This window comes from Diplotaxodon limnothrissa, linkage group LG7 (assembly GCF_057381915.1).
Source record: "Diplotaxodon limnothrissa isolate DT_005_m linkage group LG7, D_limnothrissa_male_GT1.1, whole genome shotgun sequence".
Taxonomy (NCBI): Eukaryota; Metazoa; Chordata; class Actinopteri; order Cichliformes; family Cichlidae; genus Diplotaxodon; species Diplotaxodon limnothrissa.
Genome location: NC_140602.1, coordinates 56,405,125 through 56,429,698, shown reverse-complemented (window position 1 = coordinate 56,429,698; position 24,574 = coordinate 56,405,125). Strand labels below are relative to the sequence as shown.

Sequence of the window (24,574 nt, the reverse complement as noted above, 5' to 3'; positions counted from 1 at the left end):
GCTCCTTCTTCAGGTCCATTTTTCTGAGGATTCTCAGAAAGTGGAGACGCTGTTGGGCCTTCTTTAAGACCGCAGAGGTGTTAGAGCTCCATTGGAGGTCTGTGTCTATGTGCACACCCAGAAACTTGAATTTTAGGGCAAAATTAGGGCAAAGACAGTGTGGTGGGGCTAAACAGACAAAAAGAATTACAGCGACTGTGTTTGAACGTGTGCATGGAAAAATACAAACACACAAATTTGTGTAGAGAAAGATTTCTGACATTGCTTAAGACCTGTGTTTCTCTCTGTTGGTGGTCTCATCGTATCCTCACTATGCTGTTTCTTCCCTCCGTGTTCTAAGTAATTCCTGGTTCCTGGCTTACTTTGAGTTTTCCTATTTCTAGTTTTGAGTTGTTTTGCATTTATAGCAGTAATTTCCAACAATAAAGCTGCCACTTTCAGTTACATTTACCGTGTGAGTCTTGTGTTTGTGTCCTGAACAATGAATACTGAGAACAGAAACACACAGGTACAATCTGAGGGTACGACACAACACTGACACAAAGAAACACTGGGCTTAAATACACTGAGGAAGTCATCAAGGAATTAGAGACAGAAGGGGAACACAGCTGGGAGGAATGAGACCTAAGGAGACAGGGGAGCGAAACTAGAAACACAGTTAGTGGGTCAGGTTAATTAGTAACTCTAAATTTCCCACAGGTGTGAATGTGAGTGAGAATGGTTGTCTGTTCCTACGTGTTAGCCCTGCGACAGACTGGCGACCCCCTGAAAAAGGAAAAGCAGAAGAGAACGGATGGTCATTTATTTGTATATATTAGTTGTTCCTGTCTGATAATTGTGACTTGAAAATAATTGTGTGTTTTAAGTGGTTTCTAAATATATTTCATATATTTTCTCTGTTCCACTTCACTGTAGAAATATATTAAATATTGATTATTTGATTGTAGAACTACATTCCCATTTTTTGTTTTGTTTTTTCAATTCCTGCTGAGTTTAAAATTTGTACTGCATTTGCATTGTGTTTATTAACTAGCAGTAAATCAACCATTATTTGGCATTAGTTTATATCAGGTATAGGACTATAATTATCTATTAGAAGCTACTTTTTGGTGCTCATCTGTCACAAGGGGTCACCACAACATGTTCGAGTTGGCAGTTTTTACACTGGATGCCTCTCCCGACCCAACCCAGAAGGTATCAGTGTCTTTTCCTCAGATCAAACCCGGGGTCTTTCACTTGTTGTTCAGATGCGTAAACCACTTTGCTATGGAGCTACTATTTAAAAATCTATTATTACTTATCATGATTTTATTTTACATGCTTCACTATGATGCACTTTTATTTTTATATACTTAAAAGTATGCAGTAAAGCAATGTTAGTATACGCGGCTGACTGTGTAAACTACTAAATGTTAGAGGGAAGGAGTGGGAACACAGTGAGTGCTTTAATTATCAATGTACATCCATTTAATTATACTTACAGAAAACACATTTGGTTAAATCTTTGTACAGCTTTGCAAACACTGATCTTTTTTTAAGCGCAAAAGTCAAGACTTATTTGGGCACCATTCAATCTGAAAATGAGTTTTTCTTCATAAGAGAGACAACAGTTGATGCGTAAACATTTGACAACCATTCATGAAATTACAAAAATGAAATTACTCTGTCAACAATGCAAGACACTGTGGTGCAGGAACACCCCAGTTTATAAGACTGTGCTGAGCTTTCGCACGCCTGTTTCAGACTTGTTCCTTGTAAGAAAACGGAATAAAGTTGACCTGAACTGGCCACAGACGTGAACACAAGCAACTCAGGATGTGAACCACCCTGACTCTTGTTCACAGTAAGATTGTTCTTCATTCACTGGTGGGAAACTGATGAGAGGACGGCCTGTGTTTATGCTTTGCTCTGAGCTTTCTTCTGCAGCCGGGTCCGCGTGGGCTCAGTGTGGATTAAGGGCTCTTGGATGACGTTGGCGGGGTACTTGTTCCCAAGCAGTTCCACCTCCACCTTCTGGCCCAAAGTGCTTAATTCCAGAGGTAGATAAGCGAATGCCAGGCTCTGCTGGCTGCTGTAGCTGTAGGCACCAGAGGTTGTGTTGCCAACCACCTGAAGAGAAGGTCAAGGGACATCAGCGTCGTGTGAATGATCACCAAATCTCTAAACTAAATTGGAAATTGAGTTTTGATCTTCTGTTGTCGCTAACCTTGCCATTGTACCAGACAGTCTCGTTGCCTTCGGGGTCGATATCATCTGTGTTCACAGCAATGTAGGACAGCTTCCTGTTCAGGCCCTTGGCTTTGATCTCCTGGAGAGCTGCTTTGCCGATGAAGTCAGCAGGCTGCAGGACCACAGACACAAACAGTTAAAGAGGAAATGCATGACTGAAACTGGAATATGAATGCATGCAGGAAACAACGTTACCTTGTTTAGTTTAATAAAATAATCTAGTCCTGCCTCCAGAGGGTTAGTGTCACAGTTCATCTGTAAAGATCAATGATTAAAAAAAAAAAAAATCATAAGCTGTACTTTATAAAGTAAAATTTTCACCAATATAATTGTGTCATTTGTTGTAAATTAAAAACAGTGAAATGCAACTTCACTTTATTAAGGCGGGTCTAATAAAAGGTGTTTGGAGTGTATACCATATACAGACTAGGTGAAAAAGATAAGAGAAGAAACATCTTCTCTCTCAAAAATTCAACTCTGTAAGATTCAGATTCTTTTCCAAAGTCACACAAAGACGTCTTTCTTTCATCTCCATTGTTTTGCAGATGTTCCTCTAATCCAGGGGTTTCAATCTTATGACCCAAGGCCCCAGTGAACAGTGAAATCCAGCCCTCATGATGGCTTTGCAAAGTGTGAAAACCCTAACCCTTCCAATGCAATGCTATTCACGATTGGTCCACTGGGTGTCACACTCTCCTAATGACAGTATCAAGGCCAAAGGCTGATATTCTAATATAAACACTACAAGTTAGACTGTGAAGCATACGCTGCTGTTTATTTGAGGCCTCTTTTGAAAATATCTTTATCATAAAAGGAAGAAATTGACACAGTTTGGGGTTTGGTGAGAAAAAAATGGACCATAGATCATAGTTTTTCACTGGGCTAAAAGGGAAGCTGTGCGTTTGGTGTTTTCATCGCTGATGGAATATAATATTAAAGGACCACTATGAGACAGATCATGGAGAAAAACCACAAGATTTGTGTTTTTTGAATCAGCCTGGCTGGTGATGCAGCACCCTCCTGACTTCAAAAAAGGACAGCTGTCGTCCAAAACATTATGAAAAGTCCAAAAAATGCATCCCTCCATTTGCAGCCTGTATTTTTCTCTTGAATTTTGTCACAACAAGTAGTTTGTTTGTGTCGCCGTGTTGTCCTTAAAAGTGGATGAATTCATGAGTGAGGTTTTGTGAACTGTAATTTTCATCCCAGCCAAAGATTTGAATTCCCGACAGTTTGACAGCCTTCATACTGAAGAAAGCATCATGCGTGGCCTGCCTTACCACACCGAAGCCTCTTTGATTCACAGGAGAATTACAGGAGGCAGAATGGCTGCAAGGACTTGCTTTTTTGCGAGGCATATTTTATACCAGTTGAATACTTTCAAGAAACTTATTCAAAATTGTTATAAAAAGTTACAATATGACACTCAAAGTTTCCTGCTGAAGCTGATTTTGTGGAAGACGCAGCTATCAAGAGGTGACGTTTTCATTTCCTCTGTCTCCCTGTTACTGCGTAATATGCTGCTTCACATTTAAACAAGGAGTTGTTGTTTTTTCTTCTTCATGTATATATGTATGTACCTCAGCTCCCCAGCCTCTAAAGCCCTTCTCCAGTCGGAGCGAGGCCATGGCATAGGTGCCGAAATTGTCAATGCCCTCGTCTTTTCCTGCTTCCATCATGGCCAGGTACACAGCTGCCAAGTCCTTCTGGTCAGTGTACAGCTCCCAGCCAAGCTCACCTAGACACAAAAACACTTACACTTAAGAGCATGTCGATACTCAGCACTGAAAACTATGTGACTGAAAGGAAAAGACAAAAGAATGGGAGCAGTCATAAACTCTAAACTATGAGACTATGCACACTGTAAAAGATTCATAAAAATAAAAGAAAATATCCATAAACCGTGAACTGAGACCATGGAGTGTACATGTTTTATAAAAATAAAAGGAAAATTAATGAAATGAAAATTAAAGTAGTTGAAATAGTTGAAGAAAGATTTTAGTTTGAATGAGTAAATTCAAAATTTTATTTAACAGCTCACATTTTTCTTAAATAAAACATCTCAGTAACTCATAATTCTACTTTTAACCCAATAACCATCATTTTGACTTATCATAATTTTACTACTACTACTACGAATAATAATAATAATGATAATAATTATAAAAATAACAAGTCCCCGTATTGAGTTTGCATCTAAAATCTCTTAATGAATATTTCAGAATTTTGCATTAGCAAGTCATAATATTTAATTGATGTCTAAACTTTGTTCGTAATAAGTCATAGTTTGCATTTTATTTTATAAATTAGGCTAAAGTTTGAGTTATTAAGTCAGAATTTTTGTTTTGGTATAAGTTTGTCTGAGTAATTCATAATATTGATTTTATATTTAATACTTGACATTGTTCTTTTTCCCCTAGATAATAATGACTTATTATTTGACTTAGTATGTCATTACTTTATTAGAATCTTGCATTTTTGTCAAAGTAAGTGAAAAATGTTCACTCGGTATCTCATAATTCTAAGTATCTCGAAATCCACGTGGAGTTTTCGTTTCTTGGGATAAATGAGCCTCCGTATTTTTTTATATTCACTAAACTGATGTTTTTGAATTTCTTTTCTTTTGTGTTTAGACACAAAAGATGAGATGTCAGGGGTTCACCTAGAGTGCCTGTAGAAAATTTCACTCTTTTCACTATTTGAAATATTCGGTCTGGACCAGTATGGAGGAAGCACTGGCCAACACTGCTGTTAGGCATGGCTAAAAATATATATTATTGTGCAAAGCTAGCTAGGGAGAGTTGCATTGCAAGACGCAATAAATGAACTGCCTTGCACTACCGGTGTAGGAGATCCTGATGGCACGGACAGGCTTGCCGGCAAGCTGGATGGACTTGCAGTGGAGAAACTTAAATCCAGCTTCACTCATATCCTCATTTGTCAGTTTCTGGAGAACTTTGCGAGAGTTTGGTCCGGCAATGCCCAGCACACCTATGTCTTCTGTCACATTTGTAATGTCAACGTCATATCCACCTTGTGCAACTTCAGTTTCTATCCACCTGTGGCAAGTGCAAATCCACAAGGCAAAGAGCCGTTAATACATTTATAGACTAGACAAATTTTATGGGCTTTGCAAATATGTGAATTACCACTAGATGTCGCTACATGGCATAAAAAAAACTTCCTTTTTTGAAACTGTGGTAGAAAGTTGATTACAGTGAAGGAATGAAAATAAATGGTTTACGATTCTGCCTCGTGATTGGAGGAGCTCGAGGGGCGTTGTGTTAACAGCTGCAGATAGGTTTTAAGTTTCTGCAGTACAAAACTGACAGCAAGCCAGCACAGCTTGAACTGGGCGCAGGACAGAGAGCAAAACAGTGTTTGCTTAACTGCTAACAGTATGAGCACTGTGCAGGTACTGAAATATTGAAATGTAGTCTAAATCAATATGTGCGTGGAGTTTTAGACATGCGGCACTGATTCAGTTCTGCTACTCTTAGTATGATGCAGTACTTCATTTAAAGAGTTTCAGAGTTATTTTTTTTGATGAGCTAATTAGTTTACTCATTTTCAATATTAAATCACATCTTGGCAACTCACTTCAGTAACTGAGATTCATGGGTATTGGTGTATTTTGACCCAAAGCAAACTGAAAGGAAAACACAAACTTGGAGAAAATCTGAAGTATCAGCCTTAAGACAGAGCTCTGTGTTTTTCTGTGCTATGCAACAAAACTCCTTATTTCTCTGAGTAAGACTGTAATAAGGAACCCAGTCTGGAAAATCTATTGAGCCCAGGTTCACTGAAACTGCATGAAGAGATAATGTTTTAAAATATTCTTTTTAATTAAATTTCTATTTTTTATTTAAAGAAACTATTCAGGACAATTATTGCTGCTAAATTATCTACGGCTGAATTTGACAGAGAGTTTAAAGTTTAAAGGGTTTGATCCATTTCACCTGAGGTCGTGCAGCTCCGAACCGGAACCTGTGACGAGCAGAAACCTTCCTGGTGCCAGCTGGGTGATGGTAACCTCAGCGTATACTTTCCCAGAGGGTGTCAGCATGTGGCTGATGTTGGTCATGCCCACCTGAAATGGAGTTTGAGAAAACTGTGTGGTCAGGACCGTTTGTGCAACAGTACAGTGCACTGGATATGTGACCAACACAATCATCACTTTATGAGCTGAACAGTTTACATTAGGTCTTCTACCTTGGGCATGGTGTTGGCAAAGAGGCGATCCAAAAGCTTGTGTGAGTCCTTCCCCTTTACTATGAACTTGCCAAAAGGTGTCAGGTCTATTACTCCAACCTTCTCCATCACCAGCTTGCACTCTCTTCCAACTGGTCCAAACCAGTTGGTGCGTTGGAAGCTGGGTCTGAGCACAACACAAAATCAGTTAACTATGTATTTTACTTACTAGTGATTTGCTTATTTTATTACTTTTTCTATTTGAAAGTGTTATACGTTTCACTGTAAAAGGGCAGTGCACTGAGTGAATATTGTTCCAATGGGAATGAAATATAAACAAGACTAGAGAAAAAAAAAACACTGATAAAAGTTTTAAAGTTTTGCAGACATACAAACATCTGTGCAGGCACTGCATTCTGTAACATCAAAAAAAGCAACACTATCCATTGCTATTGCATGAAAAATGTTCAAAGCTTATGTTGGAGCAAATTCAACAATCTTTTTAAGCAGTTCTAGTTAGAATTGATACAAGCCAACACATTGCTGGCCCCAAGACTGGATAAATGCATCAAGAAGGGCATCCAGTGGTAAATCATTGGCAGACCAAACCATAGTAGATGGATTGAGGCCCAGTTTAACAACAATCACATGCAGTGCTGTTGGCCAACAGGGTGCTGGTGAAAACTGCGCTACTGTTGACTGAAGATAAAAGAGAAGGAAACAGGGAAGGCATGTTTGGAGGCAGCGAAAGAGAAGGAGTGTGGCAGAGAGAATAAGTACTTTAAATGGAGGGACTATGACTGGTAAAGAGAGAGCTGACTGATATGATGGAGAAAGTGAAGACTGAGGACTATGGGGAAGGGAAGCAAGGCCAGAAGCATTGGAGGTAATTTTGAAGGAAGATTATGTGAATAGGGTTGTAAAGGTGAAGAGAGTGCAAGACAGGATCATGCGTTTGAAACTAGAAATCAAAGGGGTAATTGTTGAATGTGTTTATGCCCCAAAGGTTGGATAGTTGGAAGAGAAAGAGGAATTCTGGAGTAAGTTGGATTTAGTGGTAGAGTGTTCCCACGGAGGAGAGACTGACAAGAGATTCACTGGACATGTAGGTGCCAGGAACAGAGAGCATGAGGTCCTGGGTAGGTATGGCGTCAGGAAAGAAATGTGGAAGGGTAGTGGTTGAATATGGATGGTGGTGGATTTTGCAAAAAGGATGGAAATAGCTGCGGTGAATATGTTTCAAGAAGAGGAGGGTGAAATATAAGAGCGGAGGACAGGGGCACACAGGTGGACACAGGTGGAGTTGAAGGTGCTCAGATTTTCATTGGGAGGGACCATGATCGACAGCATTAGAAATGAATATATCAGCAGGAAAGCTCAGCAAGTAGGGAAAGGTGAGATGTTCTTGACATGTGACATCTTTGACCTCCCTACTACACTCCACTGGATAAGTGTTAAAGAAAATGGATGGATGGAAGCATGGATGAAATCAGAGAAGTTGTCCAAAGCAGAACCCCACCCCCCACAGCTGATGATAACCTCATGCTGACACTAGAGAACAAAGCCTGAGCAAAACAAACTCATACCACTACCAATATTCTGTCTTTTAACGGAGTATTCCAATATACAGGCTGATATTTTTTCCATAACATTTCTCATGTGTAGTTATCCAGTACTCATTTACACTCAATTCAGATAAAGAGATAATGTTTTAAAAGACTCCCATGTTATAGCTGATCTGACTGCTCGGATCAACTGGCTGATCGGTCAAGCTCTACATGAGATATCATGAGATTACCCAGAGTGCCTAAAAAAAAAAAAAAAAATGTGTGTCCAACTATTTGAGATATTCGGTCTGGCTAAAAATATAAATTTTATTGTGCAAAACTGGCTAGCGGAAAGTTGCATTGCAAGACACAATAAAGGTTTTGCAAGATTATAACCGCAGCTTTTAGCTTCCATACAAACTAAAATAACTATGTCCCAGAAAGAGCCAAATATGCAACTGCCAAGAAGGCCAACTGGATATGTTTGAGGTTTGGACAACCCAAAGGCTCATCGACATGTGGGTTTGTAAAAGAGACTTGTGCATCTGCTGCATGTGTTCTTGAACAGTAGCAGCTGTTTAGTTTCAGTGGGGAATTTAAATGGTCCTCTTGTGCTAATATCGTCAGAAAGCCTGTTAGATGATCTCGGGCGAACTTGTACCTGTACTACCTGAAAGAGCTTGAAGGGTGGTGGATGTGGTGTTGTAATGCACAGTGGATTCAAGTGGAAAAAAATTAGCATTCAGATTTTCCATATCAAAAAGACACTGTTAGAAATTTACAGAGAAACCTTACTTGTATCCAATGTCATCTCCAGGTTTGTAGAACCAGTGAGGTTGCTCCCAGCCAGCATGAAAGCCCATAGATCCTTTGTCTTTCAGCAGCTCATAAACACCGCTAGTTCGGCAGGTTGGTCGGCCAGCAAAACGCTCCTCCTTGGGGTAACCAACTGCAGTGACCAACAGCATGAGGAGGACACAGCAGGCTTTTAGTAACAATATAATAGAAGGCTCTGTTCCACAAATGCTGTGCAGCTGTCCCATGTTCTTCTTACCCACATTGTTGAAGCCATAGGATTCTCGAGCTTTGGCACATATGAAGGGTACATCAGTCCACTTGCCATAGCGGTTGGGGTCACATTCGATCAGGTCGTATGGAGGTTCTCCGTTCGTGATCCATTCACTCAGGAACTTGCCTATGCCACCAGCATGAATAATACCATACCTAAACAAATATTAAATCAGAGCTTTAGGTACTATCGATTGGCTTTGATGGATTTTAAGAAAAAAAATAAAGCTTTTCAAAGAAAATCAAAGTCTTCTAGAGGTTTAAGTCACACTGCATCTAAAAATATGCACATCACATTTGTAAGTTACATATAGTTGGGATGCAACTCCAACTGCATGTTGTAATGCTAGCCAAATCAATGACTCATACTACATCAGCTATTTTTTCTGTCTTTCACCTCTTAGCAGTATTTTAGATAGATACGGTTCAGCAACACCTGACTAAACACACACCCAAAGCCAATCGCTGTCCAGTAGTTGCGAACTCCACAGTGTGGTCCAACCATAGGCAGGAGGTCAGGAGTGTATGTGATTGGTCCAGAAACAATGTTAATGATGTCAGCTTTCTTTAGTACAGGGACCATCTCCATGGCCTTTTCCACATGCTCCATTATCCTGTCCAAGTCAGACTCAAACAGCTCCTTTCCAAAACCTGCAGGCAGATAGAAACAGTCATGCACAGGAAGATGAAAACTTTGTAGAAATATTTAGATTGGAAAATCTGATGTGGCAGACAGACCTGGTGGTACTCCATCTCTCACCCAGGAGTCCTGTAAAACCATCTTTTCCATCTTCTCATAGGGGCCAAACAGCAGGCCATCTCTTTCCTGACGCAGGTAATAAGACCCCTCCAGGTCCCTGATGACCGCCAGCTCCTCCTTCAGAGCCTTCACCTCCGGTATCGTTGCTGTCACAATGTACTGGTGATGCACTGGAATAGTAGGGTGTTCAAACCCAATCATCTTGCCAACCTCCCGGGCCCAGAAACCTGAAAACAAATTAGATGCAGTCAGTTCAGCTGAAGAGGTGAAGTCAGCCAACAGATAGAGTTGGCTCGCTCTCAATCTCTAAATGCATCTTTGACAAATATTTGTTCAGAATTGTCGTCTCATGAAAACATAAATGTCAGTCAGTTAAAGGTGAAGGCTCAAGATTTCTAGCTTATCTTTGCATAAAGGGGAATCATGATGCTAGCAAACAACAGCCATTTCCAAAATGTAGCTTCTCATAAAAATTTACAGAAGCAGAGTGGTAACAATCATCTTACTCACAGCATGAAACTGGGCTTCCTATTTAAAGAAACATTTTTTAAAGGATGTTTTTCTTTTATTGTTCGATTCTTTATAAAACTACCAAACAGATTACAGAATGTTTAAAAGGTCTGTTGTCTCTGTGTTTTTAAATTGAAACAGCAATTTATTATCATTATCATGGCATGATCAGATTGTGGAAGAAATGTGATTTAAGTGACTTTGAATGGGGCATGGTTGTTACTGCCAGATGGGCTGGTCTGAGTATCTTATCTGGGATTTTCCAACACAACCATCTTTAGGGTTTACAGACAATAATCCAGAAAAAGAATATCTAGTGAGCAACAGTTCTTTGGGTGAAAATGTTCATGCGAAAGATGAAAGAAAAATGGCCAGAGTGCTTCAAGCTGATAAGAAGGTAACAGCAAGTCAAATAACGATTTGTTACAACCAAGATATGCAGAAGAGCATCCCTGAATGCTCATTGTGTCTAAACTTGAAGCACATGAGCTACAGCAGCAGGGGAGTCTGGCTGCCACTCCTGTCAGCCAAGACCAGGAAACTACAATCAAAACTGGACAATAGAAGTGCTGCAACATTTGGAGGGTAAGATCCAAATTTTGCATAAACAACATGAAAACAAGGATGTATCCTGCTTTATATCAAACAATGGTTGATGCTAGCGGTGGTGTAATGGTTCCTGGAATATTTCCTTGGCACACATTTGGCACTTTGACACCAAATAAGCATTGTTTTAATGGCAGTCTACCTGAGTATTGCCGCTGATCACGTCTATCCCGTCATGATCACATTTGTACCCATCTTCTGATGGCTGCTTTCAGCAGGATAACACACCAGGTCACAAGGTTGAAAGTCCATCTCTAACTGGTTTCTTGAACATGACAATGATTTCATTGTACTCCACAGTCACCACATCTCAATCTAGTAGAACATTGGGATGTGGTAGAATGGGAAATTCATATAAAGGATGTGCAGCTGACAAATCTACACCAACTACTTTCAACTCCCGCCACAGATTTTCTATGGGGTTGAGGTCTGGAGACTGGCTAGGCCACTCCAGGACTTTCAAATGCTTCTTACGGAGCCACTCCTTTGTTGCCCGGGCGGTGTGTTTTGGATCATTGTCATGTTGGAAGACCCAGCCTCGTTTCATCTTCAAAGTTCTCACTGATGGAAGGTTTGGGCTCGAAATCTCACGATACATGGCCCCATTCATTCTGTCCTTAACACGGATCAGTCGTCCTGTCCCCTTGGCAGAAAAACAGCCCCATAGCATGATGTTTCCACCCCCATGCTTCACAGTAGGTATGGTGTTCTTGGGATGCAACTCAGTATTCTTCTTCCTCCGAACACGACGAGTTGAGTTTATACCAAAAAGTTCTACTTTGGTTTCATCTGACCACATGACATTCTCCCAATCCTCTGCTGTATCATCCATGTGCTCTCTGGCAAACTTCAGACGGGCCTGGACATGCACTGGCTTCAGCAGCGGAACACGTCTGGCACTGCGGGATTTGATTCCCTGCCGTTGTAGTGTGTTACTGATGGTGACCTTTGTTACTTTGGTCCCAGCTCTCTGCAGGTCATTCACCAGGTCCCCCCGTGTGGTTCTGGGATCTTTGCTCACCGTTCTCATGATCATTTTGACCCCACGGGATGAGATCTTGCGTGGAGCCCCAGATCGAGGGAGATCATCAGTGGTCTTGTATGTCTTCCATTTTCTGATGATTGCTCCCACAGTTGATTTTTTCACACCAAGCTGCTTGCCTATTGTAGATTCACTCTTCCCAGTCTGGTGCAGGTCTACAATACTTTTCCTGGTGTCCTTCCAAAGCTCTTTGGTCTTGGCCATGGCGGAGTTTGGAGTCTGACTGTTTGAGGCTGTGGACAGGTGTCTTTTATACAGATGATGAGTTCAAACAGGTGCCATTCATACAGGTAACGAGTGGGGGACAGAAAAGCTTCTTACAGAAGACGTTACAGGTCTGTGAGAGCCAGAGATTTTCCTTGTTTGAGGTGACCAAATACTTATTTTCCACCTTAGTTTACGAATAAATTCTTTACAAATCCTACCATGTGGATTCATGGATTTTTTTTTCACATTCTGTCTCTCACAGTTGAAGTGTACCTCTGGTGCAAATTACTGACCTCTGTCATCATTTTAAGTGGGGGAACTTGCACAATCGGTGGCTGACTAAATACTTTTTTGCCCCACTGTATGTGATGCTATAATGTGAGTACTGACCTCTGAGGTCAGTTTTTGAAAATATGCCACCAGCAGGTGCTCCAATCCAATACTGGCAAGGTGTGCTAGTACTGGTGCAAGCTGGATTTCTAATAACACTGACTGCTGGAGTATTTCATCACTTGCAAGGAGGGTTAAGGGATTAGATTTCATAAAAATGTCACATCACAGGGGCAAACACACAGGTGTACACATAGATATATGCAAGACAGACACACATAAGACCCGAAAATGAAGGCAAGAATAAATAGGACAGCACAGATTAAATAGATTCAATATAAACCACGAGGAACTAGTTTAAGAGCCCTATCGCTAATCTAATGTATAAGCATTACAGCATTAGAAGCAAAAAAGAAAAAAGAAAATACAAGTCACAACTATAAAAATCACATGTTATGAGATGACACCAGACATGAATCAGAAGTTACCCTCAGGGTTCAAAGCTCTACATTATTCACCAGAGCAGTTTTTTCACATAGAGGGCACTTCAGTGTGTAGAAGGAATACTAAGCTTAATTTACAACATCACAACATTTTGGTTAAGTTGCTTACTTGAATGTGTTCACTTAGAGTTTCCCCCAACTCTTTCTCTTAAAAAAATAAATTTGCATACACCTGAAGTACAGCATAACCCGTTTTATAAATTAATAGCCACAAAACAAATATGATGGGACACGTGAAAGCAACACAGATGTGTACTAATGCCTTTGCTGGGGCCCAGAGTGTGAAGCCAGAGAAAAACCTGTTGATCCCTGCTATCTTTAGCCAAGTGTTGCAACATACTCTTGTCAGCAACTCTTCACAAGAATTTGTATTCAATCTATGCACTCGTATGTAAGTCTGCAGCATAATAACATTGCAGATTCTATTTACAGTTGGTTACAGGTTGGAGCTTCATATACACAACACTTTAAGAGTTACTGAGTTACCTAGTAAACATTGGTTAATGGAGTAAAGTTTGTTTCTCTGAGAATTATAATAGTCAGACCAATTTACTGTAAAATCAGAGGCTAAACAGCTGTTTGCCACATGCTCAGAATATGTCTAGTTCAGTGGGTGCTGCTAGTCAACTGTGGTATGAGTAAAACAACTTTGAAGAGACTCAGTTTATTATCAGCTACTGGAGGGAGAGCGATTCAAGTTAGCAAGAAGTAATACTTAAACGATTCAAAACAAAAAATGGTTAACCCAGTTTATATGTTACAATGTGAGGCACTGAATGGTCAGAAGAGATATCCAGAAGTGATGGACTGTAGTTTATATACTTAGCTAAATGTAAAGGATAACATAATGCAAAACTGCCAAATCACACTTACTGCTTCCACAGGAATTCAGAGGGCAGGTAGCAGCAGGTGCTGCTAAAAATGCACTTCCTTTATGGATCATTAGAAAGTGTGAACACCTGTATATAGTTTTGGCATTTTGCTGGTCTGGAAGATTCAGGGCTGTGTCAACACAAAGCCACAATTGCTGCAAAGTCAGATTGTACATTTTGGGGTGGCTGTGGCTCGGGAAGCAGAGCAGGTCCCTTACTAATTAGAAGTTTGGTGGTTTGATGCCGCTCTGTTCCAGTCCGCATGCAAAATATACTTGGTTAAGATACTAAGGTGCTCTCCGACGTATCCATCGCAGTATGAGTGTGTATGAATTTTAGATAGAAAGTACTTACATAAGAAAAGCACAGAAAAAGTGCTTGTGTGAATGATTGATTAAGGCGAGCTAAACAGAAGTGCTCTGAGTGCTCAGAGTAGATATAAGAACCAGCCCATTTACAATGTTCGCATAGACTGCAAAAGAACCCCCCCAGCAAAAGCTACATTTCAGACTGTACAGGGCTTGGTTAGCATGCTAAATTTTAAAATTAATGACAGTACAGTACAAAAAAAACCAAAAAAAAAAACCCCACTGAGCAGGTATCACTTGTTTGGAAGGGTTGCCAGAAGAAAGCCTCTTCTCTTCTCATATGAACAAACCACAAGACCTCTGCAACAATGTCCTTTGGACAGAAAAAGTGTAGTCACAGCATAAACACCTCATAACAACTGTGGAGGTGGAGGGGTGATAATAATCTGGGCTTGTTTTGCAGCCAAAGGACATGGGCACCTTGCAGTCCCTGAGTCGACCATGAATTCCTCTGCATATTGCAGTTTCTACAGTCAAACATGAGGCAATCTGTTCAACAGATTGCCTCATGGCTGAAATTTATGTCATACAACAAGACAGTGATCCCAAGCACATAAGAAAATCTGCAACTGAATGACCGAAAAAGAAAATAATCAAGTTGCTGCAATGGCCCAATCAAAGTCAAGACTCCTGACTGAAAGGCTGTGGGCGGGGCCTTAAGTGAGTGGTGCAAAAACAAACGCTCATAAACCTCAATGAACTAAAGCAAGGTTTTAACTTTGCTAGTCTGGCCATACATTTACACTATTTCATCATGTGATCTGCTATAATAAAGATGGATAAGGAAATGAAAGGGTGAGCTACAAGTTACTGATCTAATGCTAATTAATAGTTTTTAAGACTAACGATTAAGTAAGAGCTAAAAATGATAACTAGTGAAGTATTAGAAACAGTTTTTATTAATAACAGATCGAAAGTTATGCAATGGTGAAGAAGATGAATACATGCAAAAATCACTGAAACAACAAATGAAATTCCAAGTAAATAGAACCAAACCAGCCTGTACACACATATTTTACATGATGAACAGACTCTAGTACTACAGACAGAAACATTGAGAAAACACTGAAGATAATCAAACGATCGCCTCGTATATTAGGTTCACATGGCAACCATGAGCTTTGGCTTCAACTGAGCCCTCTTTGGTAAGGAGGATGCTTTGATAGGAAGAGGACTTACAGGCTGTACTGCAGATCACACTTTCAACTGTGAGATGTTTTCAACAAAGAGATGTTTGCTGTAGAAGCATAGAGTTTGAGAATGTAAAGGAGTTTTTTGCCACGCTATGTGAGACTGCCCATGAAGCAGAAGAAACTCAAGAACCACAAAAAATTATATTAATCGAATAAATTTAAACTTATTTTGTAAAACTTTGCCTTTTGTTAAAGCTAAACCACAAACCCAAGGTCCCTGCATGCAAGAAGGAGCAGCTGCACAGCAGTAGTGAAAGGCTTAGAACTGCATGTCAGGAGGAGGAGGATTACATGTGCTGCTGCTTCAAGATTGGATGAAATCTGACCTGTTGCCCTAAGTCGATTGGCTGTTACAGTGATGGCGAAATGCCAGCAAGGCCTCAACATAACTGGATTCAACCAGAGTAAAGAAAATATGAAAGGAAGAAAATGTGAATGAAGTAGTAAATATGCTCTGCTGCTAAACATTTGCTATTTTCAGCTTCTTTACACCTTTGTGTGTGCTCCAAAACACATGAACAGACATAGTTTTGTTTCTAGTTTGTTATTTTTAAACTGTGCACATCTTTCAAATTCTTGTATTTATTTTTTGGCGGTGGTTGTTTGACTACAGTCGCTATTTCATTTGCCATTTGTTTCTAAGTTTGTGCATTACATTAAAAAAAGGGTGACTAATGAAATGCATGACTCCACAGGGGAGCACAGACAGGAGAAAGAGAGTGAAGCACATTCTTGAACTTCTGCCAGAAAAACAGGCAACAGCAGCAAAGAGCAGCGGCCAACAAAATCCCCCAAGAACTGGTATGACCCGGTTCAGACCAAAAACTCTGTTTTCTAAACTTTTCAGCCAGTGGTCTGGGTGGGCAAAGGTCTCCTACCAGAGTATCTATAGATAGATAAGGTGTTTTACTGTGGTCTGAAATCCGATATCTATCCTTTTCCCACAAAAAAAGAAACAAATAAAACAAAAACTATTCTTCTTTTACCAACATACACACGAAGAAACTTGAGACAAAGAAGAAAAATCTGGACTTGAACATATTCACATGTGAGTTGCAGACTGCACTTATTCCCTTGTACTTTTCCTTACATTTTCTGCATGGATATAGTGTTTACCATCTAAAATATCAGGATCACCGCTCCTATTATCCTTTGAATAAATGCGTATAGAGATTATGAATATTCACCTGCTGTGTTGACAATGCGGTTTGCCCGAATTGTTCCATGAGAGGTCTGCACGTCCCACTTGCCATCAGACGTTGGCTCGAGGCTCGTCACGGGGGCATTATTATAAATCTGGGCACCATACATACGAGCTCCAGCAGCCAGAGCCATAGTCAGAGAGTAAGGGTCGATGTGGCCGTCTCCTGGGGTGTAAAGACCTGCCAACACCTAAGATTAAACAGAAACCTTCACACAACAAATTCAAAATGGTGATTCAATAATAATAATAATAATAATAATAAACTTAATAATTAGCTGATCAAGCAGCTCCATGAAGATATATTGCTAACAGTGAAATATATCAACTCTATCGACTCAACTATCGACTCTAAGCACTTAAGCAGACGCAGGTCAACAACATATCAACAGATGTCTCATTCTTTGGGTCATTTAACTTAAGAGGTTTGTAGGTTTTACCTTTCTAAGCTGATGTCATACCAAAAACCTAATATTAGATCAACTAATTATTCCCTTATCATAACTGTGTTTGGTAAATTTCAGGAGCGCTGGATCAGGTCAACTTTAAAGCCCAACTTTACAACACTCGTCGAGATGTTTAGCTTTGGATCTAATGCTAAACTGTGAACTTTGGACAGAGCCAAGAGCACAAAACCAGGAACATACAATGACATGTTTCAGCAATAAAATAATAATAAAAACATTTCTAAATTTATTTTAAACTTTAATAGCTCATCCATTTTTCAGCAAGATTTCTACTCGTGTTTAAAGCTCAGATAAAGTAATAATTTTTACATATTTCTTGATTTGGATCACTCCCAACCGGTCATGACAGATGGCTGGCCTTCCCCAAGCCAGAGGTTGCTTCCTGTTAAAAGGGAGTTTTTCCTTCCCACTGTCACCAGGTGTTTGCTCACATGGGGTTCATCTTACTGTAGGGGTTTTCTCTCTATTGTAGAGTCTACAAACCTAATTTAATCATTAAATATAGATATAGATATACAGATATAGATCAGGAATACATTTATACTGACATGATTATCTGAAATGTCTGAACTAGATGGAACTAGTTTGTTTACAAAACCATGCTACAAATAAAAGATGCAGAGAGTCATTTAGAAATGTCACATAGTTTGTGCCATTTGAGAGTCTAGCACTCCAGTGTTACAATACTCTCAGCACTTTTTAAAGTATGTACCAGAGCAGCATTACAACTAAGCAGACGCATACATGGTCTTAAGTGGGGGAATGTTTATGGCAAGTATCTAACCAGTTCTTGAAATACATTGCTTGAAATCTGTTAAACAATGAGCTCATCACTTTATCTTGTATTTTCAATATAACAGCTGATAGAGGGTTATGAGAACCTTTTACTGTCTAAAAGCTGGTATTGGAATTGCCTGCAAAAATCCAGTATTGGTCGGAGTCTAAGTTAAACATCTCCTTGCTGTAGTTTCATAATGGAAAAGGAAGCACTCCAAGAACGCAAATGTCCGCCAAGGCAGTTCACTGTCTGGGCAGTGTTTCCTTTTAAGGGAATAGCATTATATTTTATTTATATTTATTTTGTTTTCTTTAATCTTTTTTAACGTGCTTTCAGAGGTTTGTAGCGCACTAAAAACCATGACCAATGTTTACTTTAATTACACAAACAGGAGAAGGTAATGGATAATAGGTATTGATTTGTAATCAACAGGGAATGAATATTATTACTTATACAATATAGAGCTTATTGTATAATATCATTATTATTTATAATTTTATGAAAGTTTGACCATATTTGATGTTGAAGAAGAAGTCAGAAGTCCAAAAGTAATGTGATATTTAGAATGCCCATATATCATTCTCTATATGCTGTCAATACAAACAACTGCAGTAAGGAAAAAGGGTTTTAAATAGCTCTGCACAGCATCTCTCTGACTTTCAGATTAATCTACTGACTTTTATAAAAGGTCAGAGGTCAAATGTGACGTGATACTTAAAATCTTTATACAGTACTTTCTATATGTTGACAATACACAGCACACTTGTAAGACTCATCTAAGTTAAACGGTTATTTCTTGACCAACAGGTTATTACGCTGACCTTAATGACCTTGGTGGATGTAAGAAAAATTTTAAGGCACTTACTCTCCACACCTATAAAGTTTTATCAAAATTAATCAAAAACTTTTCGAGCTGTTGCGCTTATAGACAGTAAGCATGGCAAGCACGTGTGCAAAAAACATATCCTCCATAGCAGAGGTAATAATTAGTGAACAGTTAGCAGAGTGATATTTATCTTCTCTAACTCTTGTCAAGAAGTCAAGTATTTGGCTTTAAAAGTTTTGGGTAATTGAATACCAAAAAACCACATCTGTCAAGGTTCAGATAAACACTGTGCTTCTTCACAGTTTCTAATGTCTGTTTCAAGACAATAAAAAGATTGAGCAGGAACAAGTTTGAGAACAATCGAATTTATGACTTCTTGCTATCAGAAGTCATTAATGTGACTAATCCACAAAGGCATACAGACCTTATCCATATTAAGCAGAGGGAAGAGTTCTTGGATTTTTTCTGGTCCGATGAGGTACTGTTCTGTCACATGCCAGTGTGTGCGGGTCATCTGGTACTTCATTTCATCCACTCGAATCGGCGTTGAAGCAATACGAATGCTGCCAGGCTGGTGCAAGCCCACTGCCTGCAGAGAAAGTCAATATAAAAGATATACAAATATACAAATACAGTTATGCTTGTAAAAGCTAAGGAAAGTACCTCACCTGTCCAGTTTCAGCCTCCAGGGTCTCATATAATTTTATGCTGTCATGATGGATTTTCTTGAGGTTGATCCCTGGATGGTAGTATGTTGTCAAGCCAGCCTAAAATACAAACACACCATTAAGATAATTGGAAAATACACCCAGCAAGATACTGCTTTCACATATTCCAACTTAAAGCTGCAAGAACTGCTTTTTGGCCACTTGGGGGCAGCAAAAAAAAAAAAAATCAATGAGCCAAAACACTAAAATATTCCTTAAAGCTGTGGGAGCTCTAAGGAGCATTATAGCAATATACATAATCTGAACCGCTAATATCGCTCTTCATTAAACATTAAAAAAAGAAATCACAACTTCTGCCAGCAATGTTGTGGGGATGGAGCTGGACTCTCTTGGGGTGGTGATGGAAAAGCGAATGTTATCCAGGATAAAGTCAGTGTTGGATAATTTCTCCCACCCACTCCATGACGTGCTGGCTAGCCACAGGCGCACGTTCAGTGAGAGACTGAACCACTGAACGACACAGGAAATCATTCCTGCCTGTGGCCATCTCCCTGTACAACTCATCCACCTAATACACAGTATAGTGCTATAGCTACACCCTTTTTATATATTGTGCTATTTCTTACTTCTTGTATTGTCCATTTTTGTTATTGTTTGTACTGGAGCACTGTAACCAACATAATTTCCCCTAGGGATCAATAAAGTATTCAGATTCTGATTCGAATTACATATATTGGTTGGCAATTATAAGTCTGCAGCTACCCTAATTCCTCACCCAGTGTCCACTGGGTCCCTGCCCATCCAATGAGGCAAGTAAGTGAAGAGCAAGTTTCCCCTCTGACATGTGAAATGTCTATTAATAGTATAGGAGTGTTGCGTTTTTGTAAATGAATAACATGGAGTGTAAGGAGCAAGAGGATCAGGACCACAAGTACCTTGAAAACTTAACAGTTGCTCTCACTGGAAAGGGAGTAACAACTGGATGACAGCCACTTGCCAGTACTCGATCTAAACACTTTCACTGTCAAGGAAGAGCCAGACTTCAGTTTTCTAGCAGTATTAACCTCCTAGGACCCTGCGTCCACATATGTGGACATCACATTTTGGGTTATTTAGACCAAAATACTAAATTTTGCTCTACATGGGCCTGATATCCTCTTACGAGGACACTATACTGCTACTGTTCTATCAAAATTTTAAACAAATATCCTCATATGTGGCTCTGATTTTTCTTAAAAACAAAAATAAGGTAAAAAAAAATCTGGTAATTCTTTGTTTTTACATTCATCGGGCCTCAATCAGCCCAAATATCAAAGAGAAATTAAAAATGCATGCTGTGAAAGAGTTCAGGTCTTAGGAGGTTAAAGGCTCAGTACCTTCAAATTATTCTGGAGACATGTTATGCTTATCATTACACCACATCACTGACCCAAGACCCAAAATTGAGTCATTTTATTATATTTTTCTTAAGTATTAAGCTAAGAAAGCTCATTCAGAGAATATAAAAATAAAGGCAATTTGAAAAAAATAATAATAATTGTTTCTCATTTTCCAAGCACAAATGCCAAATATACCCTCTTTCCAGTCTCTTAATTTTGAGCATTTGCTTATTCTTCTCTGTTATGCAAAACTCCAACTGTCAGATTACAATTCAACTGAAGGAAAGAAGCCAAATGTAAAGATTTCTTTCAATAACTGATGTAAAATTCAAGTTTAATGGGAGCAGTGGTTTATTGACTTTGGGCTGTGGTCCTTTCAACGTTAATGAAGGTAATAATGGTCGCCCACCAACATGAAAGTGAAATGCGTGACCCTGGCCTTTCTCTGGCTTCACATTCAGGACCCTGCGGACCCCTGTAGGGTCTTTGGTCTCAGCACTTTTGTAAACTTACAGCATGCCAGGTAGATCCAGCTGTCAGCTCAGTCTTCTCAAGCAGAACCACATCCTTCATCCCAGCTTTGGCCAGGTGATAGGCCAAGCTGACGCCCACACACCCTCCACCAATGATGACAGTCTCTGCAGTGTCCTTCCACCGCTTTCCCAAAACTGAAGATGCATCACTGCCAGGACAGGAAGCAATTTAACTGCAGGTAAAATAGCTACAGCGCCATGCAACATGCACAAGTTACAAAAGTAGCTTGATAATGATGTACTGAGGTCAGCAAGTTGAGACTTTAAGGTCAGATAAGACTAAAGTGTGTTAAGTCCAACAGTTTTGTGTGAAGCTTGCATATCACGTTAAGTTTTGCTGCACAAATCGATCACTTTCATGGCATTTTTAAAGCCTCATTTGTGATCGTTACCCTGACCAAAACTGGCTGCATGAGACGAATCCTTAAAAATGAATCAAACTAAACTGTCTCACCTCTCCTCTTGTTTTCTTGAGGTGCAGCTGATGGTTCTCAGAGGCTGCCCAGCGACGCCTCGACACGAGGCTAAATCTCTGCGCAACTGAACTCTGATGAGGTTTAGTATCCAAGCCATGACTGAGAAACAGTACTGATGTTTAAAAAAACTACCAATGCACCACGAAGCATGACCAGCCCCCCTCTCTCGGAGTCCCTGTACTGTCGAGTGCAGTTACAAATATCCCACTTTTGCACTGACAGCCGCTTTGGCACGCCCACAGTTCGCGAACCAAGTCAGGACGAAGGTTTAACGCAGTTAACGCTTTGTGTGCTGAGACTTCAAATGTAGGTCAGTTAGGCTGGTTTAAAAAAAAGAAAGAAAGAAAGAAAGAAAGAAAGAAAGAAAGAAGAAAAACTTTGTTAAGGGTTAAACTAATGTGCTGTCAGAGAAAACCCTCATTAACATTCTGTAAGAGTCTGTATTTGTTTTTGCAGTAACTGGTTTCTGAACACACACTGAGTTTTTTTTGTAGGTGTTAAAACCGTTGCAGGACTGTTTTTATATCTATACAGGGATGTCGTTTTAGCACAAAAACTAATGGCACTTAAAAAAAAATTGTGAGCATTTGATCAGTTTTTTTCAGCAACATCTAAAAAAAATGTAGCAGTGCCATGTGTTTATTTTATGAACAGGAAGACAACAGGAATCACTTTAGGTTTGCAGAGGTTACATAAGCTCTGCAGAAAAGGTGATTAATGTGACAGAGTCCTGTGGTCTGCCATAATGACAGCAGCGCTTTAAGCCACAAAAACATAACATGCAGAAATTATGCTTATAATGCTGCTGATTCTAGGGAGATATAAAACATACCAAAATGTGCATAACTTGTTGATTCATAGTGCAGTACAGTAACACTGTTTTTCACAGAAAGCCTTGCACCAGTTGTTTGTATCACCAGGTTTTTTGTGTCAATAGAATCGACTCACAAATGTCTGTCAGATCCAGTTTGAACAATCCATTCAGAAGCATTTATCTCTGAGTAGCCCTTGAGCCTGTAACCCAAGCGGGACAGCTGCAGCAGGTTTGAACTGGGTGCTGATAACTGCTTTATATGAACACAGAAATGAAGAAAGGATATTCACTACAGTACTGATTCATGTTGTGCATGTAATAGCTAAGCTCACAAAAAAGAAAAGCCAGAGTCTACGCAAACGCATGCAGTGGAAAAATATATAACTTTACACAAACACTTGCAAAATAACAACAACAAAGGAACAGCACCGCTGTTGCTGGACTAATTATTAACTCAAACATGGACTAGAAACAGGACTTGATTAGTTAAAAATTTACTGCGTTGTGTCTGATAAAGACAGGTTTTGGGCATCACCACACATGGTGCTGAAGATAAAACTGTAGCAGTGTATAGGCTGCCAGCTTCTGTTTGGACTATAATGTGCTGCACATTCTTTTTGCAAAACCCACCACCATCTACATTTCTTATCTTCTCCTTAACACTACCTCCTCATCACTTCTGTTCCCTTCACCTACATATCCATTTAAGTCTGCTTTGCCAATCTCTTCCTTAATGGCGACACTCTCTACCACTTAATTCAACTTACTTCATAATTCTTTCACTTCTAACTAACATCCAACTTTGGGGCATACACCAAGGCAGACAGTGTTCAACCTCACACCTTTGACTTCCAGGCTCTCTTCACCTTTACAACAATCTTCACATATCTTCCTTCAAGACTACCCCTACTCCACTTGCCTTCCCATCAACATAACAGGTTGAATCCACCTCCAGTGCTCACAGCCTTGCTTCACAGCCTTGCTTCTCTTTCATCTGGTCTCCTGCACACACGATATATCTGTGATACATCTTTACCAAAATTCTCCATATCAGCCAGCTCTGTCGCTTTACCAGTCAAAGTCCCTAGATTTAAAATCTTTGCTCTCACCATCATACTCCTGTCTGTCCTTCTCTCTTGGTGCCCTCTAACACATTTTCCAGTATGGAAATCTCATTAATGGCGATCCACATGTTTTAGTTACGATGGATGCACTTCCTGATGCAACCCTCTCCATTTATCCGATCTAGGGATCGGCATTAGGAGTACCTGGCTTGTGGCCCCGACTGTGCCTGAGTTGTATATATTGAGTAAATATGTAGTCAGATTTCATATCCATGCAATTTTTGTGTTTAATAAATGTTATATGGTAATCTGTACACAGAGAAAATTATATAAATATATTTCTCCCTGTGTGTGCTTTGTCTTCAGTTCATAATGACAAGTCTGCTCTGCCGCCCTCAGAATTAACATTCCACTGGTTGTTTGGCCTAGTTGACTCTTGTGTTAGTCTGGGCTGGTTTGCCAGAGGAGTGCCATGGAGATCTAGACTAACCTAAAATATTTGTGCAGTTTTGGTTTTGCTTGTGACTAAATAAATGTGTTGCCTTTTGTTTACATATAAAAAAGTAATAATTTCATCTCTTTCTTTTAAACTTTGCAGGCAGGGGAGAGAGTATAATCAGGCAGGAAAGGCTGGGCAACAGAGCTCAGAGAGAAGAGCTGATGAGTAGGAATAAATAAAAAAGATATTAGTGTGGTAAAACACAATCTGGCAGTCTGCTGAGGTAGAGACTTATGGCTGTGGCTGCAGAAGTTGCAGCCCAGCAGAAGCTGATGGCCTCCGCCACCTCCTGTCCACCTCCTGTGGCTCTGCTTCACAAGGACACACAAACTACACGGATGTGGGAATTGTTGGGGTGAATTCCAAGGGACAACTCAGATTTCATATCACAGGACCTAAAGAACATAAAAAAAAAATACAAGGACAACTAAGAGAGCACTGAT

At 39.8% G+C, this 24,574-nt stretch overlaps 1 protein-coding gene across 1 annotated transcript; it reads right to left on the bottom strand.

The window, feature by feature from the left end:
* Window positions 1-1,463: 1,463 nt before the first annotated feature.
* dmgdh (dimethylglycine dehydrogenase) lies at window positions 1,464-21,949 on the bottom strand. The gene is made up of 16 exons (XM_085360000.1): window positions 21,733-21,949; window positions 21,259-21,427; window positions 19,367-19,465; window positions 19,123-19,287; window positions 16,614-16,818; window positions 9,774-10,022; window positions 9,488-9,686; window positions 9,022-9,191; window positions 8,763-8,916; window positions 6,442-6,607; window positions 6,189-6,319; window positions 5,071-5,288; window positions 3,810-3,967; window positions 2,425-2,484; window positions 2,207-2,341; window positions 1,464-2,109 (listed from the first exon to the last, which is right to left on the bottom strand). The coding sequence occupies exons 1-16, from the start codon at window positions 21,849-21,851 to the stop codon at window positions 1,897-1,899; spliced, it is 2,610 nt and encodes an 869-aa protein (XP_085216126.1). The 5' UTR covers window positions 21,852-21,949; the 3' UTR covers window positions 1,464-1,896.
* Window positions 21,950-24,574: the final 2,625 nt, after the last annotated feature.